The sequence below is a fragment of the Myotis nattereri genome (assembly GCF_964212035.1).
Source record: "Myotis nattereri genome assembly, chromosome: 3".
Classification (NCBI taxonomy): domain Eukaryota; kingdom Metazoa; phylum Chordata; class Mammalia; order Chiroptera; family Vespertilionidae; genus Myotis; species Myotis nattereri.
The window spans coordinates 186,832,910-186,848,829 of record NC_138077.1 but is presented as its reverse complement, the minus strand read 5'-3'; the positions used below and the strand labels follow the sequence as shown (position 1 = coordinate 186,848,829).

General features: G+C 39.6%; 1 protein-coding gene and 1 pseudogene across 2 annotated transcripts in view; one reads left to right on the top strand and one right to left on the bottom strand.

Annotated features, from left to right (window-relative positions):
* CCDC30 (coiled-coil domain containing 30) overlaps positions 1–15,920 on the bottom strand; it is an 80,764-nt gene that overhangs the window by 61,270 nt on the left and 3,574 nt on the right. The window contains exons 2-6 of the mRNA XM_081085791.1: positions 11,679–11,768; positions 9,100–9,220; positions 3,561–3,751; positions 1,533–1,686; positions 392–463 (exon numbers count right to left, since the gene is read on the bottom strand). Coding sequence (XP_080941917.1) covers positions 392–463; positions 1,533–1,686; positions 3,561–3,751; positions 9,100–9,220; positions 11,679–11,744 — 604 coding nt within the window. The 5' untranslated portion in view covers positions 11,745–11,768. The remainder of the gene's footprint in view (positions 1–391; positions 464–1,532; positions 1,687–3,560; positions 3,752–9,099; positions 9,221–11,678; positions 11,769–15,920) is intronic.
* On the top strand, positions 7,494–7,969 carry LOC308516833 (jun dimerization protein 2-like; annotated as a pseudogene). Its single transcript has one exon. The product of its transcript is annotated as a jun dimerization protein 2-like (transcript).

Here is a 15,920-nt window from a genome sequence, read left to right as displayed (position 1 = left end):
ACCTGTGACTACTAAGCAACAAATAGTAGTAATAGCAATAGTAGTTAAAATAGTAATAATAGCACTACTATTGCTATTATTATTATTATTAACATTATCTTAAAACATTATGCCGAAACCGGTTTGGCTCAGTGGATAGAGCGTCGGCCTGTGGACTGAAGGGTCCCAGGTTCGATTCCAGTCAAGGGCATGTACCTGGGTTGTGGGCACATCCCCAGTAGGAGATGTGCAGGAGGCAGCTGATCGATGTTTCTCTCTCATCGATGTTTCTAACTCTCTATCCCTCTCCCTTCCTCTCTGTAAAAAATCAATAAAATATATTTTAAAAAAAACAAACATTGTTATATTATGTAACGTATTATTAAATATTATATCTGCTAAAATGACTCACCATTTTCTTTCAGCTTTGTCAGATTTTCTTTCAGCTCATCAATTTCTAGTTGAGCCTTTTCAAGTGCAGAATCTAAAAGAGAAAAAAAACCCCAAAAAACAAAATACAGGATGGGGCAAAAGTAGGTTCACAGCTTTTCATATGGAAAATAATACAATATTCACTGTTTAAGATGCATTCTTGGTTTTAATCCCACAGTCAATTTGACAGAATCATTATTATTTTATATATGTTCTGCCCAAGTAGAATGTACTTATAACCTGTTGATGCAATAATTCTACTCTTGGGTATACCACAGTTAAAATGTATAGGTAAGTACCAGAATATCCAGAGCAGCACTGTTCATCATAGACCACAACTGGAAACGACAGAAGTATTCAACAGTATACAGGATAAATAAAATCAATTATTTTAACTTCAATAAACATTGAGTATGCTTATTCAATGAAATACTCTACAAACAGCACGAGTGAACAAACTGCTATAGGCAACAACATGGCTGAATCTCACAAACATACGACTGAACAAGAGAAACAACTAAAGAATGTGTGCGGCCTTAGTCAAAACTCAGAAATCGTGTTGCAAGTCACGACAGTAGTTACTTTGGGGAGGAGCGAGGGTGCAGACACAGGGGGAAGAAACCTAGGCCCCTCTGGGGTGCTGAGGATTTCTTGCTGGGTGGTCTGCCTTGGCTGGTTTGGCCCAGTGGATAGAGCGTTGGCCTGCAGACTGAAGGGTCCCAGGTTCGATTCCAGTTGGGGGCACATGCCTGGGTTGCGGGCTTGATCCCCAGTAGGGGGCATTTAGGAGGCAACTGGTCAATGATTCTCTCTCATCATTGATGTTTCTCTCTCTCTCTCCCTCTCCCTTCCTCTCTAAAATCAATAAAAAATATTTTAAAAAATTTCAAACTCTCTTCTAGACATTAAAAAAAAAAAAAAGAGTGTACACTTCTTGGTAGGGATGTTATGCTTATGCTTTAATAACAATTTCTGGACACTGAAGAAAATGAGGCTTTTTATCAGAGGTTTACGTGTTTTTCTGAAAAAATTATTTTCTGAAGGCGCTCATGTTCTACCCTGAGAAAAGATCATTACACTTAAAACACAGCCAGAAATGTTCTTCTGTAACCACAGCTTACCTAGTTTACTCTGTTCTTTCCCATTCCCTTGCAGTTCATCAGTGAGCCTTCGGATCTCTTCATGGACCATCCTTAACCTCTTTGCTATTTGTTCCACATTTCTCTCTATGCAGTTTTGTGATGTTTTATCTTTTTCTATGTCTTCATTATGGGACTGAAATAAAAGTATTGTTAGTAATAAAACAAAAAGTAAATGTACTCTTATGACACTGTACTATTTCCCAGGTGTTCAAAAACCAAGAAATAAAAGTAGCAAACAGAATATTTCATGTATGTGCATCATTTTACTAGGTTGAACTATATACAGTTGGTGATATTTGGTTATTTTTGACCTATAAACATGCAATTTCATATGGCTCAATCTAACATTTCTAAAAAATTTTGGTTATATGATTATTTTAAAGATAGCTATTTAGGCCTGGCCAGGTGACTCAGTTGGTTGGAGCATTGTCCCATACACCAAAAGGTTGTAGATTCAATTCCCGGTCAGGGCAATATCCAGGTTGCAGGTTGGGTCCCCAGCCGGGGTGTATATGGAGGCAACAGATGCCTGTTTCTCTCTCAAATTGATGTCTCTTTCCCCCTTTCTTTCTCTCTAAAATCTATGAAAACATGTCCTTGGGTGAGGATTAATACACACACACACACACACACACACACTTGATATTTAATCATTAAAATGAGTATCATCTGGCAAGAAAGAAACCATTCTTCTCACTTATATGAACATTAAATACAGTTTGTAAAATGTTTTCACAGGAAGCATTTCACTGAATTTCAAGGTATGAACACACTGAACAAAGCTCAAATCATGTTTACAGCTCATTTTCTGCAATTATTTTCAAAGCATTATAAAAGCTAAGGAACAAATTCAATCTCAATTATATTTTGCTTTTAATCCCCAAAATATGCATTAATTTAAAATAAATATAATCACTATATGAATTTTTCTAAAAGACAAGAAAAAATTATCAGCTATAACATATTGGTATACTTCATTGAAGTGTTTTTTCTTCATATTCATTTAAAAAAATCTTTATTTTTGAGAGTATGACAGATGTCCCCTTGAGACTGAAACCCAGATAAATGCCCTTTGACCAGAATCAAACCCAGGACCCTTCAGTCCATGGGCTGATGCTCTATCCATTGAGCCAAGCTGGCTAGGGCGTGATTTTTTCATTGACATTATGAGAAACATTTCCCACATTGTTGAACAGATTTTGTAATGATAATTTTAAAAAGCCTGTGTAATGTCCCAGAGTGGGCATAACATAATTCATCATTGAAACATTTTGGTAATTTCCAATTTTTGCTATTGAAAATGATACTATGACATACACTTTTATCCATATATATTTTTCTTTAAATTCCCATGTATGTACTTTATTCACTGGATTTAGCTTTTTAAATTAATTTCAGAGAGGAAGGGAGAAGGAGAGAGAAATAGAAACATCAATGATGAGAGAGAATCATTCATTGGCTGCCTCCTGCATGCCCCTCCACTTGGGATCGAGCCCACAACCTGGACATGTGCCCTGATCAGAAATGGAACCCTGACCTCCCGGTTGATAGATCGATGCTCAAGAACTGAGCCACACCCATCAGGCTGGATTTAGCTCTTAATAACATTTCCCCAGATCAAAAAATTTAATTCCATGAGAACTTATATTTAAAATGATGTGCTTTACATTCTAAAGGACTCCTCAAAAGAGGAGCTCCATTCATATTTGGAAAGAAGTATGCATTGTCTCTAATGTGATTTTTCAAAGGATATAGTACACATTGATTACATTTTGATATATTCAAAACAAATCAACTATGTGTTAAATGGGTAATTGATTTTCCTTCTTCCTAAATTTTTGTGATATGTTTAATATACTTTAATGCACAATCTGATCATTTTTGCAGCATCATTACATACATTTAAATATATTCAAACAAAATACTTCCAAGGTAGAGTTAACTTGCCATTGGGTGGTACTATTCAGTATTGCCCCTTATTCGGTTATCTAGTTAATTTTGGAATACCTGGGCAAATTCTTTCAGTAGGTTACTGCTCATACATCTTTGTGACTCTGGCTTTGAGTCCCCACGTTCCAATTTACTCAGGATTTTACTTCTGTCCACCAGTAAGTATGCGATCTGTTCACTGGGGCTGCTCAGAGCTATTTCAGAGTCTTCTTGATACAACATTTCTCCAACCTCCTTTCTTTGTGCTTCTATTAGGAAGAAATAACAGAAACAAACTGTTAAAAGAAATGCAGGTAAATAACTACTCTATAAGATGCTAAATGAGTTCTTAATTAGATAACACATTAATTTAAAAAGTAAGCAACACTGATACTATTACGCTTCTCTCCATCTCTCCGGGGTGTTTGCAAACTTTCAAAATTATAACAAAAAAGTAGTGAGAAAAGTTCTCAAAAGCAGTAAGTATTCTTACTAGCATAACTTCAAAATTTTTTCTAGAGTAACTTTAAAATTTGTTTATTGAGTGCTTATGATGTGACAGGTGTTGTACTAATGTTTGAGATAAATTTATCTCATTTAATACTTACTACAACCCAATGATGTAGGAACCATGATCATTGTTTAATGAGAGGAGAACTCAGGCACCAAAAAAACTAAATAACTTTCCAAGGTGACTCAACGAATCTTGTCAAAATTCTTGGTAACTTCAATATTCAGGTAGATGATCATTCTAGTGTCCTGCCTTTTCAGTCCTTTCACCAGTTTTTTAAAAAATATATTTTTATTGATTTCAGAGTGGAAAGGAGAGGGAGAGGGAGATGGAAACATCACTGATGAGAGAGAATCATTGATCAGCTGCCTCCTGCATGCCCACACTGGGGATCGAGTCCACAACCCGGTTATGTGCCCTGACCTAGAATTGAACCATCACCTCCTAATTTATAGATCAACGGCTCAACCACTGAGCGACACAGGCCAGGCTCACCAGCTAACTTCTAAAGATCTAGAACTCTATCCTATCTCAGCTATCTACTCCGTAGTAACTCTCTAGACCAGGGGTCCTCAAACTATGGCCCGTGGGCCACATGCAAATACAAATATTGTATTTGTTCCGGTTTTGTTTTTTACTTCAAAATAAGATATGTGCAGTGTGCATAGGAATTTGTTCATAGTTTTTTTTTAAACTATAGTCCGGCCCTCCAACGGTCTGAGGGACAGTGAACTGGCCCCCCGTTTAAAAAGTTTGAGGACCCCTGCAGACCTTGTGTTTAGCAATAACTATAGCCTCTCCCTAGTCTTAAATGCAAGCATCCTATTCTCTAATTATTCCTTCTAGTAGCATGATTTCAACAAGTTTTCAACCATACTGGGAACTATAATCCATTGACTTTAAATGCTTTTCAATGTTCCTTGCCCTGCTCCTGTTCTCATTCAGTTTCTTTCCCAGCTCAGGTTCTTATTATCCATCATTATAATCACTTCCTTGAAAACATTCACCACTCTCTTACCCCGTTTGCTTCCATTAGACTTGATTGGTAAAACTCCAATCTGTTTAAATACAACTTCCCACCTCTTTTGCACCTTCCTGCAGAAGCAGAATGTGGCTGGACAAAACTGTACAGCCAGTGCTCATTGATTTTACTTTGAATTCATATCTATTGACCTCAACTGAGCTCATACTGCTGACTAGCAATCCTGCATTTCCCTAGTGTCTCTCTCTCTCTCTCTCTCTCTCTCTCTCTCTCTCTCTCTCTCTCTCTCTCTCATTCTCTAGAGACCTAGGCCATTATTTCATTCCTTTCTCTCCCCAAGTCTCCTGCCCCATCCCAAATGCCCTGCCTCTTATTTCACTGAGAAGAGAGGCACTCCGAAGAGAACACCCACAAGTCCCTCTGACCAAATCTGCCAACTCCCACACCCTCCCCTCTCGTGAGGTGGAAGGGACCTATCCTGGCTCCTGAGGCCAGTCCTTTCCCTTGCACAGTGGATCCCACTCCCACTTATCTCAAAAATACTAATCTTGCAATTGACTCATCAAGCTTTCTTTCCATCTAAGCATTATAATGATCTCAGAGACATGCTATAGCTCCCATTAAAAACAACAATCAGTATAATTGGAAAGAAAAGCACCTTCCTTCACCCTCATGGCCCCCTCTAGCTTCTGTACTATTTCTTCATCCTCCTTTACAGCACAACTTCAAGAAAAAAAAATCAATCACACCCGTGTTACCTCCTTCTCTCCTACCACTCCGATCAGGCTTTCATATCCACCATTCCACAGAAACAGCTCTCATCAAAGTCACTGATGGCCTCTATGCGACCAACTCCAATGGTCCCTTATGTGCCCTCATTCCACCTAGCCCTGCAGTCGGCAAACTGCGGCTCGCGAGCCACATGTGGCTCTTTGGCCCTTTGAGTGTGGCTCTTCCTAAGCCTCAGGAGTGCCCTAATTAAGTTAATAACAATGTACCTACCTATATAGTTTAAGTTTAAAAAATTTGGCTCTCTAAAGAAATTTCAGTCGTTGTACTGTTGATAGTTGGCTCTGTTGACTAATGAGTTTGACGACCACTGATATCAGTGGCATTTGACCCAGTTGTTCACATCCTTTTCCGTTTTTATTTTTATTTTAAAAAAATCTTTATTGTTGAAAGTATTAGCTAGATCTCCCTTTTCTTCCCCATTAACCTCTTCCAGCCCACCATCCCTCACCACCCCACTGTCTGTGTCCACGGGTTATGCATATATGCATACAAGTTCATTGGTTGATCTCTTCCCACTCACCCTCCCCTGCCTTCCCTCTGAGGTTCAACAGTCTGTTCATCCTTCTATGTCTCTGGGTCTATTTTTGATCATCAGTTTATTTGGTTCATTAAATTCCACATAATAGATCATGTGATATTTATCTTTCTCTGACTGGCTTATTTCACTCAGCATAATACTCTCCAGGTCCATTCACATTCTTTTCTCTTTAAAAAAAATATTTTTATTGATTTCAGAGAGGAAGGGAGAGGGAGAAAGAGATAGAAACATCAATGATGAGAGAGAATCATTGATTGGCTGCCTCCTGCACGCCCTCTACTGGGGATTGAGCCCAAAACCTGGGCATGTGCCCTTGACCGGAATCGAACCTGGGACCCTTCAGTCCACAGGCTGACGCTCTATCCTCTGAGCCAAACCGGTTGGGGACACATCCTTTTCTTAACACATGTTTGTCATTTCTCTTCTGAGATACCACACTCTGCTGGTTTTCCTCCTTTGAGTGTCACTCTTTCTCAGACTCCTTTGCTGACTTCTCATCTTTCTAACCTCTAAACACTTGAATAAGCCAACCCTAAATTCTCTCTTCTTCTTTTCTCTCACTAGGTCAAGCATGTCAAACTCACAGCCCACAATGAATATTTTTGCAGCCCAGCCAATATAATGGTATGTAAGAAACATTTTAATAAAATTTGTGACTTAATTTTTACAGTATCCTGTTATATATAATCCTATATAATAAAAGCACAGTGACCAAAAGGGCAGAACGACCAGAACCACCACGGCCTCTGGCCTGGGCTGGCCCCACCCCCAGCAAGCAGTTAAGGGCGATCAGGCAGGCAGGGGAGTGGTTAGGGGCGACCAGGCAGGCAGATGAGCAGTTAGGGGTGATCAGGCAGGCAGACGAGCAGTTAGGGGTGATCAGGCAGGCAGGCAGAGTGCTTAGGGGTGATGACGCAGGCAGGCAGAGAGGTTAGGGGCAATGAGGCAGGCAGGCAAAGCCTCTGGATCAATCACTTCAAAAAGGTAGACCCAGGCTGCTGCCATAGCCTGCAGGAGGGACATGGCAGTTGTGACGGGAGGAGCTGGGCGGTGGTGGATGCTGCAGGGGAGGGCTGGAGCCAATGTGGCTCCTGAGAGAGCACTGCGCCTGCAGCCTGGCCCAGGCCACGGGGTCGCTGCCTCCACCAGCGGCTTCTGCAGGGCTAGACTGCCACTCCTCCTGCTAAGATGCCTGGGCAGATCCGGGACCCTTCCACGACTGTGGGCTCTCTGCCTGGGCTCAGACCCCTAACCGGACTCCCCAGCTTGGCCCTTGCTGCAGAGGAGCTGAAATACGCTGACATCCACAACATTGGGGCCATGATTGCTCCTTTGCATTTCCTGGAGGTGAAACTGGGCAAGAGGCCTTAACCTGTGAAAAGTGAGCTAGACAGGAAGAGGAGTGGGGGATGGAAAAAGAACAAAGTGGCGGCAGCCTGATGCTGGAATAAGAAGAAGGAGCGGATGGAGTTTCTGCAGCGGGAATCTGAGCGGCTGGAGCTCATGAATGCGGAGCTGAAACCCCAGATGGAGGAGCTGAAGCAGGAGTGGCAGCAGCTCATCCTAATGCTCAGCCGGCATCGCCCCACCAGCATCGTCAGGACCGTGTTAAGACCCCCGATTCAGAAAGCAACCCACTGCTGGAGCAGCTGGAGAGGAAGTGACCATGGGCTGGGAGGAGGAGGAGTACATGAGGAGCGGGAGGAGGAGGGTCCCAGAGGGCTCTTCCTTGCCACATGAAAAACTCTTCAGTGAGGCTCAGCGCAGCCAGCATCGGCCGGGCTTTTTTGTGAAACTCAGATCAGCCACTCAGATTCCTGCTGCAGAAAGTAACTACAAATGTTGGAAGAGGAGAAGTAGATTTGAAGGTTTAAACTCCCACTTCTCCATTTCCTGGCCACTAAATAAAGCCTGTGCTGTAAACAGTCAAAATAAAGATGATGATGATGATGATGATGATGATGATGATGATAATGTTGGAAGAAATTAAAGAAAACTCTTAAAATGCAACCACTATATGAACAAATAGAATGCAGACTTTTAAACTAGCAGGAGAAAACGCAATACATCCAATGGATAACAAGAAAGGAAAAACAAACAAAACAAGAGTGTGGAAATATGTCCTATGATTGACTCAACCTTCCCCGCACTTGAGCTTCACGATAAAGGAAAAACTTGTCCATCAACTTCATAAAAGGAAATTCCAAAGAGGAAAAAAGGAAAATGATCCCAAATGGAATATCTGAGATGCAAGGAAAAATGCTGAACAAAGAAAATAATAAATGTGTGGTAAATATAATCATTGACCACATACAATGGTATTAATTTGTGGAGCTAAACAAAGTAGAATAATAATATACATGGTTCTATCTGTATTTTCCCTTATAGCTTTAAAGAACTTATAATAAATATTTTCTGAGTCCTTACTATGCTAGCTACTTTATAAGGCAGGTACTGTGGGGAACATGGAAACCACTAAGAATAGGACATAATCTCTGTCCCAGAGGAGCTGACACAGGTAATTATCATACAGTGTGGTAAGTACCATAATAGATGTTGAAGCAAATAACCATTCTGCACTCTCTCACAGACATTTTAGAATATTTCAGAATATATACTTTAAGAAGGCAGGCAGAAAATACATCTAAAACATTACAAGTACTTTTGGAATGTGGACAACATACAGTATTTTCCCCCTTCCGTCTACTTTTATACATTTCCCAAATTTTCTAATGTTACATTAATTTTTAGAATTAAAAAATTAAAATTACATTTTTACAAAAAGAGAAATTACCTTGTTTGAATTGGAGCTCTTTAAACTCATGTGTAAGATGTTTGTTTTCCTTTTCATAACCATGAGAAAATGCTTCTCTTTCCTCTGGTAAGTTACAGACATAGCTTGCATCATTTCCCACCTAAAAAGAAAATAATTCACTTTCTTACTCTTAGTCCATGGTTCATATTTTAACTCATATTAAAAGTCTATTAAGCCGAAGAGCCATTAAGAGATCACCATACTATTGTGTCTACAATCTGAGAAATATATATATTTTTTGTTAATCCTTACCTGAGGATATTTTTTCCATTGATTTTTAAAGAGAGTGGAAGGGACGGGGAGAAAGAGAGAGAGACACATTGATTGGTTGCCTCCCACACATGCCCCGACTGGGGCTGGGTATAGAACCTGAAACCCAGGTACCTGCCTTTGACCAGGAATCAAACTTGTGACCCTTCTGTGCACAGGGTGGTAATCTAACACTAAGCAACACTGGCCAGGCTACCATCTGAGAAATAAACAGAAAACTCAGCTCACCTTAAATGTGGGTTATCAGACACCATTTCCCATAGGTATGATGACACATAATCACAAATTTTATGAGACAGTCATTGTCTCTAATATTTTTCCCATTAATATATAAGGTTTCAAATCAAACCTTCTTATCTATGGTTTAGGAAACACGGTCATGATACCATGCAGTGAAAATCTACATAAATATGTATACACTCCTATACTAAAATTAAGATGCCTGAAATGTTAATAGGAGATTCTATTAAAATAAATGGTTGGATATTATTTAAAAATAGTTTCTGGTTAATATGGCAGCTTCACAAAAGGTACTTTATATGGCTAATAATAACAGATTGAGAGCTATGTGCTCCAGGCACAAAGGTGTTAAGGACATCAAATACAGGGCAAAAGGAGGTTTACAGTTGTGAGTATGGGAAACACAGAGCTTATTCTTGTATTATTATTGATTATATTATTTTTCATATGAACTGCAAACCTACTTTTACCCCACCATGTACTTAATTTTTACCACAATCCTATGGAACTATAAAGCAGGCTGAGCGAGGCTAAGGAACAAGGGGAAGAGCTAGGCTGCACACTCAGGTGGGCCAGAACCAGAGACGGGGCCCTTGCCTGGTGCCAAAATGCTTAGAAGTAGACTACCAAAATAATGGAATTGCATTTTGCTCAATTGTTTTGAAGCCTATTGAACAACTCTTCAGAATATGAATAAAAAGCTGAGTAATATAGAAGGAAAACAGGATTGCAGTCTAGCTTTACAACTTCCTGGCAAGTTTCTTCCTCTTTAAAATGGCAATAAGAGCAATAACCTATTTCCTAATAATAGCTACAATTTATGAAATACTTGTTAGGTGACAAGTCGGTGTGTGAAAGGTTTATTCACATTCCCTTGGGTAAACCTCACAAATCCCTTTGAACAAACTATTATCATTTTCCAGGCTCAAAGATGTCAGTTACTTGCCCAGGGTTACACAGCAAGACAGTGGCAAGGGCAATTTTTCATCCCTGTCTGCCTCATGTTAAAGTTCCTGGTCTAATAAGCTCTACTGCTTTTGTTCTAAAGGAGCTGCATTCCTCTTTAAGAGTTTGGAAATCACATTGCCCTCTAAGAGTTAAATTTAAAAATCAACAAGTTTCCTATCAGAACTGAGATGTGGAGACACTGCAGAGTGATGATTCCCGAGCAACCTGAGAGAATTAACTCATTTAAAGAAAGAATATGTCAGAAAGTACGTTGATCAGCCTTAGCTGGTTTGGCTCAGTGGATAGAGCCTGCAGACTGAAGGGTCCTGGTTTCGAATCCGGTCAATGGCATATACCCAGAAGTGGGTGTGCAGGAGGCAGCTGATTCTCTCTCATCATGGATGTTTCTATTTCTCATCCCTCTCCCTTCCTCTCTGAAACCAATAAAAATATATTAAAAAAAAAAAGATTGATCAGGAAACATCAAATAGTGATGAGAGTCAAAATATATTATTATTGACTCATCTAAGGGCTAGGTAACCTGGTCCTAGGATATGACAGGTCTAGAAATAAGGGCAGGTATATAGCCCTGTTGTGTAAATATACTATAAAATTTTAGAACCCTTTGTTCATCAAGTGAACATATGATTAAAATTTGCCTCCCTGTCCTATGTAGTGTGCTTGTAGGGAGTGAATCCATCAAGCCACAGGACATATGTGACTGGTTCCTCTGGCAATTATACTTTTTAGTGTAAAAAGCTGGTTTCCATTTTCCTGAACACTTCTATGTGAGTTTAGTTAATACAGGAGTGCCTTTGAGAAGCAGATCCACTTAGGTTTCTAAGCCAACAAGCAAGAGAGTCATCTAGAGGGTCAGTTATTGAGACAAGAGCAGGCCTATTTGGATAGTCAACCAGTCATCCTGTACATGTCCTCTACTGGAAATCAATACAGATTGTAGATACATTTCATTAAAAAATGTATAGGTGAGTGCTTTGCAAACTATACAGTGATATTCAGTTGTTGGTTGTTAATGTGTTAATTTAATGGACAAAGAAAAAAAATAGGTATTTAAAATTTTTTATGTTATTAGCTCTTACTTGTTTCAATTTTTCCATGTTTCTCACTGAAAGTTCTTCTAGATTTCTGGAAGTAGTCCTCAGCATGTCTTCACTGTGCTGGAATGGGTACTAGATAAAATAGAGTAGTTCTCCTGTAGATGCATGAGGTCCAATTCTTTCTTTCTCAAGATGATGAAGTATCCCTAATTGAACTTTTCCCTTGATAGATGAGAGAGGCATATGTGTATGCACACACACACACACACACACACACACACATACACATGCTACATGGAACTGAGCATGCAAGAAATCGGATATGTATATACTGGGGTGGGCAAAGTAGGTTAATAATAATAAATAATACAATAACTAATAAATAACACAAGAATAAACTGTTTCACATACTCACAACTGTAAACCTACTTTTGCCCTACCAAAATAACTGAATTGTATTTTGCTGAATTGTTTAGATTCTCCACAAAGATGTTTTCCTATTAATTGTTATGCTACCCAGTTATGTGCACTTACATGAAATAGCTAACACACAAAATATCAAAGCTTTCAACAGCTGCATATCTTCTAAAATAATAAATGACATGACATAAAATGCAAATGTATGATACTATCTTTAAAAATACAAGCATTTCTGTCTGCTCAGTTCTGAAGTTTGCAATTTAATAATCTGAAAATCTCCCAAAGATCCTTTGCAATGTTATAAATACCAAAGAAACCTTTGTTCCTTGTAATGAATTTTTTTTAAAAACATCTTCACCTGAAGGTATGTTTTTCACTGATTCTAGAGAGAGGGGGTGAGAGAGAGAAAACACTGATGAGAGAAACATCAATCCTGTCCTGGGATCAAACCCGCAACCTGGGTATGTGCCCTGAGTGGGAATCAAACCAGTGACCCTATGGTGCATGGGATGATGCTTTAACTAACTGACCCACACCAGTCAGGGCTCCTCTAGTGAATAGCTATACTAATAAAAGGGTAATATGCTAATTAGACCAGGAGACCTACCGGGAGACCTTTCCGGACAAAGCCATGGTGGCGGGGCCAAGGCAGAGGCGGTTAGGGATGATCAGGCCAGGAGGGGAGGGCAGTTGGGGGTGATCAGGCCAGCATGCAGAGTGATTAGGGGCGATCAGGCAGGCAGGCAGGTGAGCAGTTAGGAGCCAGCAGTCCTGGATTGCGAGAGGAATGTCCAACTACCGGTTTAGGCCTGTTCCCTGTGGGGTCCCAGGTTAGAGAGGTTGCAGGAGGGGCTGAGGGACACCCTCCTCTTCCCCCTCCGCCCCCGCACAAATTTCATGCACCAGGCCGCTAGTTTAGAAATAAAAGGACTCCTCTGGAAGCTACAGAGCCCATTAATTCTATACTATCAATGAATCATTTTGCTCACATATGTCTTATCATTTTTGTTGACTTCTAAGTCATTCTGCGCTCTTCTAAAACTTCTTACTCTAAGCCTGCCATCAATATCGTTTTTAATTTTTTTTTAAGTTGAAAGTGGTCATGCTACATGACAGCTTGCACTACATGGTGGTGTAAAAGTTGAATATCTGCTGATTGATGAAGTGGTATTTGTGTTACTAGGACCACATAAATTAACCATTCTTAAGTGTACAATTCAATGGCATTATTGATATGTACATTCACAATGTTGTAAAACCATTGCCACTATCCATTTTCCAAACTTTTTTATTATCCCAAACATTTATTCTGTACCCATTAAACAATAGGTCCCCAATTCTCTCTTCCCCGAGCCCCTGGTAACCTCTAACCTACGGTCTGTCTCTACAAATATACCTAATCTAGGTACCCCATATAGGTGGAGTCATACATTTTGTCCTTTTGTTTCTGGCTTATTTCACTTAGCAAAATGTCTTCACGATTTATCCATTTTATAGCATCTATCAGAATTCCCTTCCTTTCGAAGGCTGATTAATATTTCATCATATATATTTTGTTTATCCATTCATCTGTTGATAGATATTTGGGTTATTTCTACCTTTCGACTATTGTGCATAATACTACTATGAACACTGGTATACAAGTACCTGTTCAAGTCCCTGCTTTCAATTGTTTTGGATAGGTACCTAAGAATAGATATGCAGAACTGCTGGACATATAATTCTATGTTTAACCTTTTGAGGAACTGCCATAAAAATATACATAATAGCCACATTAATAGATGTGAAGTGGCTACTCTATGGAACTATAATTAATACAATTCCTGGGAGGCCTCTAGTTCCTGGACCATGAGATACTCTCTGGTTTTCCCCCTCAAACTATTGTTCATTTCAATCAATCTCTCACCAATGACTCCAATTATCTTGCTCCTTATCCCATCTTCCTTGAAAATCCCAACCCTGGAAAAATTCAACCATTTGACTATTCTTTACCTATTTTAGTTTGCTGAGTGCTAACAGGAAAACAAACAAACATGCAGACTGGAGCCACTCCAAATTCATGGTCTGCAGCCTGAGTCAAGCTTCTCTACTTGCATCTACGTATTTTTTTTACCAGCTTCTGCAACGATTTTACGTCGCAACTATTCAGAACTTTCACCTCTCCACTCTTTCAAAAGATGACCTCATCTCCCACAGCACTAGTAAAACTCAGGTCACCATCAACTCTGTCAGCTTCTTCCACTATCACCAACATAACCTTCATCTTTAGACACTAACTACCCTCTTTCCCTTTTCCAGCGGAAGAGTTTTCCATCCTCCTGACCTAAGCTAATCACTTTACCTGTGTTCGAGAGCCCACCCCATGCTGCTTCAAGGGAGTCTTTTCTGTATGCTCATTATCTCCCTTTCTACTGTCTTGCCATTAGCTCAAGATGTCTCTGATCTCAAAAATAAAGATGCAAAAATAACCCTCCTTTGATCCCAACACATTCCCCTCAAGCTATTGTCCTTTCTAATTTCCTCCACTCCTCAAGTCACTGCATTTTGGCTTCTGCTCTTACTACTGTGCTCAAAATCGGTCAACAATGATTCAAAATGCCAGATCCAACTGGACATGTTTCTGTTCTTTTTATATTTGATCTCTCTATATCTGTCACTCCTGTCTTGAAAGTAATCCCTTTCCCTGTTCTGTGATGTCACTTCCTCTTGTTTTTACTCTTATCTCTCCAGGCTTTCTTTGTCTGTGTTCTTCCTGGGCCCCCTTTCTCCCATAGACTCCTTAAATGCAGCCATTTCTAAAAACCCTGCCTATGGCTCTCTGATCTTCTCCCTATCATGATTAATCGCTTGGGTATGGAAATCTGACATACCTTGGCTCAAACCCTAGCTCTACCACTTTCTAGCTGTGCGACTTATACAAGTAATCTAATTTCTTTACATTTTGATTTCCCTTAAAAATGGATATAATAGTAATAATTAAGTCATTGGCCTGTTAGGAGGATTACATAATTCATCTCTGCTGAGCTCCAGATCTATCTAGAAAAAGTGGCAAGAAACAGAAACACATTTAAGTTAGAATAAATACAAGCACATGTGGCAGAGACTGGCAAGCTGTCCTTCAATATTTATTCATCCCCTTTTCCACAAAGACATATAATTTTTTGTCCAATCACACAGCTGCCTGCCTTCCTGTTAGATACAGCCTTATAACTAAGTTCTGACCAATGAGATGTAAATACAGTTGTGTGACACCTCTAGGAAGTGTCTTTAAAGGAAAAGGATACCCTCTTTCTCACTTCTTCCTCCTTTCTACTGGCTGGAATGCAGACAAGATAACTGAAGCTTGAGCAGCCATCCTGGACACCATGAGGGGAAGCCACATGCCCTGGATGAAACACTATCATGAGAAAAGAAATCTGAATCTTGAACTATTCCAAGATGCTGTCCTACCAGTTCTGGACTGCTCTCTTCTTGACTTTTATGTGAGAGAAATAAATGTCTACCTTTTAAAAGTCATCATTATTTTTTATCTTTCTGTCCTTCACAGCCAACCAATCTCAACTACCAAAAGAATAAGATACAAGGGCACATGCTGCAAACTAAGTATGGCAACATTGGAAGTGGATGTGGAACTGGACAGACAATACTAGTCTATCTTGATCTATGAGGTCCTTCATCTCTGGGTCTTTCTGGGAATCAGCCTTATTAAATTGCTTCTCTATAAGGCTTCTCTATAAATTGCTTCTCTATAAGGCTGGATTTTCTCTGCTTGCTCCTCTGCAACAATGAAAACAGCCATTCAGATGTTAAATCTATGTGACTTTTCAGATTGTCATTTCCATTCTTTTTTTCTTAGTTCCACTT